This window comes from Centruroides sculpturatus, unplaced genomic scaffold (assembly GCF_000671375.1).
Source record: "Centruroides sculpturatus isolate CEXI.00-Female unplaced genomic scaffold, Cexi_2.0 scaffold254, whole genome shotgun sequence".
NCBI lineage: Eukaryota > Metazoa > Arthropoda > Arachnida > Scorpiones > Buthidae > Centruroides > Centruroides sculpturatus.
In genome coordinates, this window is record NW_019384488.1 from 660,398 (window position 1) to 665,173 (window position 4,776).

The 4,776-nt window shown below is 31.9% G+C and overlaps 1 protein-coding gene across 2 annotated transcripts in view; it reads left to right on the forward strand.

Annotated features, from left to right (window-relative positions):
• Positions 1-4,776, forward strand: part of LOC111621675 (major antigen-like) — a 66,073-nt gene that overhangs the window by 30,814 nt on the left and 30,483 nt on the right. Inside the window, exon 2 of one of the 2 annotated variants that reach the window (XM_023363880.1) lies at positions 1,416-1,638. In XM_023363880.1, coding sequence (XP_023219648.1) covers positions 1,420-1,638 — 219 coding nt within the window. In that variant the 5' untranslated portion in view covers positions 1,416-1,419. Of the gene's footprint in view, positions 1-1,415; positions 1,639-4,776 lie in introns of those variants that run through there. The other variant, XM_023363881.1, reaches the window with a different exon arrangement.

Consider the following 4,776-nt stretch of genomic DNA (forward strand, 5'->3'; position numbering starts at 1 on the left):
ATAACACTGTTGATAATTCCGTTTTATATGAATTCCATGTTGTACGAGTCACTTAGATTTTACAAATACGTGTGCAGGGCCATGAATTGTAAAATGTGCAGGCTCACGTATTTGTAAAATCTAAGTGACTCGTACAACATGGAATTCATATAAAACGAAATTATCAACAGTGTTATAGGGGGGTCAACTTGTATTTTATTTACCTTTAAATTTTTTTTATTAAATTCATATCTGCATTTAAAATATTAATTAATATATTAATAACATTTTAATTTTTATGTTTGTCTTACATATTAATATAGTTAACTTTCTTTTTAGATTGCCAATTGGCTAATATACAATCATTTAGATAAACTGAACTATCGTCTTAGTTTGTCGTATATTCAGAGTGAATTATTTATGTCTACAAATCCAGAAAATATGTTTAGTGTATATGACATATTAGATTTATTGGGTATTTCAAGAGATTCCAACTTTTATAGGAATTTCATTATGGAATTCTCTATGATGGATCATAAAGGAGTTTTGTATTCCTTATTAAGACATTGTGTGAAGCAGCATATAATGAAATCTTTTTCAGATGTTGAAGTTCAAGTGAATACTTTAAAGGAAACAAAGACAATTTCTGAAAAATTACATGAAATTGATGAAGCGTTTAAAGAGAGACAAAAAAATTTACGTGAAACTTTACAAATTCAAGACACCAATAAAACAAAAACTAAATTAGAAAGAAATGATATGTTAGAAATACTGAAGAAAATAGAGATAGAAAACATTAAAAAAGCTGAACAGTTACATTATCAGAATGAATTAGAACATGCTACATCTAGAATTCAAATGGAATTTGAAACAAAATTTCAACTTTTAAAAGAAGAACATGACCAATGTCAAATGGAAATAGAGAAGAAAAGAAAATTAGAGCAATTAGAAATTAAACAATTAAAAGATGAACTCTTAAAAGAAATTGAAAGGTTGCAGAATTATGAAGAGAAAATGAACAATGAATTAGAAAAAAAGAAAAATCAACTTGATATAGAAGAACAGTTAATTTCTGAAAAGAAAAATGATTTGAAAGTATGTTAACAGGTGATTATATCATATCAATATAAAAAGTAACTATTAATTAACTAAAAATATAAAATAATAATAATGATAGGATATTATTCACTACTACTATTTAGTATTTTCCATTATGCATTATTTCCTGTAGGAAATTGAGCTCTATATTTACTCTATTGTTATCTATCCTTTCTATTGTCCTCTGTCATTCCCTCTCCTTCATGTTTTTCTCACTTTTTATTTTTTTTAATATTTAGTGTATGTAATACAGTCAAATCTCTGTACAGTAATGATTCTATATAACAACAAAAAATTTAGAATCGAAGATATTTTACCGATTTTTTTTTTATTTTTAGGGAAATGAAAAAGAATCCGGTGGAAGTCATCAAGTTTAGTCCGATACAAAAAGAAAAGATTGATTATAAATCAGCAAAGAAATTACAAATGAAGTTATCTAAAATGAAAGACCTTCCAAATGAAAATGTTCGAAATAGAATTAAAAGGGTGGACAATAAAGGAACGTCAATTGCTGTTCCACCGTTACAAAATATCAGTAGTGAAGGATTATTGCCCTTACAAGTAAATATTTTATTAAATTATATAACTCTTTCTACAATTACTTAATTATCTCAAACTTCTAATTGGTGTAGATATAAAAGACTTGTCAAACTAAATTGGAGCAACAAAAATAATTGAAATCACATCATTAAATGACTAATTTTATTCATAGAATGTATTTCAGACATATGTATTAAGGATAATATAATTCTTCTTCTGCCACTTTTATGTTAATGCCTACATATTGCAAACTTATATTTAATATCCAGATTTAAACGTAAAATTTTGCCTATGTGCACCGTCGTCGCGACTGTTTGCGTTCCTGTTAGTTATTGATACATACTAGTTATTGAAACGTGTGTTCAAGAACTACTGTGAATCAGTAACTAGTGATGTTAAACAATTAGGTGGCAGTTTCCCTCCGGGAGGAGTCCGTCGGGAGCATGAACAGTCACGACTGCTGCCATGACGGTGCACATAGGTAAAATTCTACCTTTAAACTTAAAACATAAGAACAAAAGTACAAAAGAAAAACAAACCTGCATTATTTTAATTTAATTACTAAAGTTTATGAGGGTATAAATTTTTAACTGTGTATAGTCTGATTACAAATTCTTCATATATTCTACTAACAGTTCACACATATTAAGTTGATCTGTAACTATACTTAACAGAGACTTCCCTTAGTGAAAATTGAATTAAATCCTACAATGTTCAACATTGTAACAGGAGTTATGTAATTGTTTTGAATATTTTGTTATACCTTATAAAAACATAATACTTTTTTTATTTTACTAATGACTTATTTGTGGATTCAACCCTTAGATATTAATTTAAAATATGATATATAATATTCATAGTTTGAAAAATATTCAAATTTATATAGCAAATGCATATATTGTTATAACTCATTAACATTCAAAATGTTTAAAGATATGATTTTAATAATTAAACTCTTTGAAATTTAATAATCAATAAGTATTAATTATGATTTTGTACATACTGTATAAAAATTATTGTTATATTATTTNTTTTTACAGCATAATATCGTATTATACACACGAGCGTCCATTTTGTTTTACACGTGTAGCGGACGTAAAAGCTGCTTTATCTTTGCTGCAACGAGCGATTTCCTGCAGTAAACGTTTAGAAACGGTCCGTTACATTGCAGCGTTGATTTAGAAACGGGTTTCAGAGTGTTTGATGTAAAGCGCTTCTCGAGCGATGCATAAAGAAACGTGGACAAAGTTTCATCTTATGCTAGTTTTCTTGGTCCCTTATATGTTTAACGTTACAATTTACCCCAAGCTTACTGTTACAACCTGCTCCCACAGTCACAGTATAGTTTCTACTTTTTCACCGTGTGGCAAGCATTCAATTGCTGGAAATCTAACCCACTATACTTTTCAGTAATTTTCGATAATCACACTTTCAAATTTCTCCACTTACATAGATTAGACTTAAAAGTAAGACAGAAAAACGATTTTTACTTTCCCGGCTGTTATATACATAACAGAGGGAATATAGTTGAATCATTTTATACCAAAATATATGCGTTATATTTTCTTCGGGGATTATTTTATCTGGAGTTGTAAAAATAAAACGATTATCTGTAAATATTACAATTTAAATTAACATATTTCATAACAATAAATATCCAAATTGCGTTTTTGATATACTTTCATGAAAAATGTTAAAAATTCATTGCGATCAGGAATTGATTATTCGGATTTATTGGTGCAAAGTATCAATATCTGATACTATGTATGAACACAAAGACGGGCACTTTTATCTAAATTAAACGGTAGCCATGATTTTATCTTTAAGCTCTTGTTGCCTTGTTGCTAAAGTTCCTGGTTGTTCATCCAGTGCCTCAGCTGCCTGTCCTTCAATTTGTTGTAAAGGGTTCGCGTTTACTTCCGGTTCGGTGTGTTCTGATGCGTATCGTCGGAGTTTCTGCCACTGTCAGATGTGAGAACTTCTGCCAAGCAGTCTCACTGAGCCTCTGAATCTCTTCAAGTTCAAGTTCACTGAACACCTTAGTTCTGACAATAAATCTTCCCTGATCAGCAAGTCGAAGTTCAGTTATTTGTGAATCAGGGTATTCTTGTTTCTACAGTTGGTGCATCCTCTTTTGGTAACCACGTTTCTGAGGTTCTGATGCATAGTAGCATTGCATAACTGCACGGTTCTCTGACATTGTGTATTTCTGCCGCTTCCGTGGTTGTTCATTTGTATTCTGACTCTGTAGCCCACTTAACGACGGATGCCCAGAATCAGAAACATCCGCCGCGGTCCTTTTTATTCTGGGCAACGACCGAGCCAGTATAGACTTGGTTTTTATTTGTTTCTCCATAGTGTTTTAATGGTTGGGTGCACTTAGTACCACTCCTCAGCTGAGACCTCTCTGGCTTGGTTGAACCTACTGGTAGTAAACTACCGCCAGCACAGCAATCAACCTCCTTGGAGCAGATAAGCCCCCCACCACGGCAAGGTGGCACACCTCGGGGGGTTTATTATTATTATTATTGTTAAATAGTATAAACATCAATGGGAGCCCAACTTTGTGACGTACACTCGACACCCCCTATAACACGGGTTCATATAGTTCGGATTCCTATATGACGGCGAAAAATTGCGACAGTATTCGTACAAACACGCTAAAAAAACTCGTATAATTCGGTAAAACGTCATCGCCGACTCGTGTCGCGACAGGATTTGTCGAATCTAGACCAATAGCGGATATTGTACAAACCGTTGAGTTTAAACGAGTAGTGGGCCTACTAAAAACCATTTATTATTTAACGTCCATAAAAATTATATTTATATTAATGATGTCTCCAAAGTTCAGCGCAGAATTTTTCGCAAAAAAAATAATTTATCAGGAAGCACGCGAGCGCCATTCTATGACAAGCTCCACGACGAAAACAAGCTTAAATTAAGCAATGGCGTAGTCGAACGGTGCACACTCGGTAAGTAATCCTACAATTTTTTGTTTATAGCATAGTTTATATGGATTATTTCCAAAAAATTATACGTATTTTGGAAATGTTGAGTCGAATTAGTCTAGAATCGATTAATTTTATGGAAGAAAACCTTTCAAACAGCCGTAGTCCGTAAACTGCATACGTGCCGGGCTGTGATTGGCTGGAACGGAAC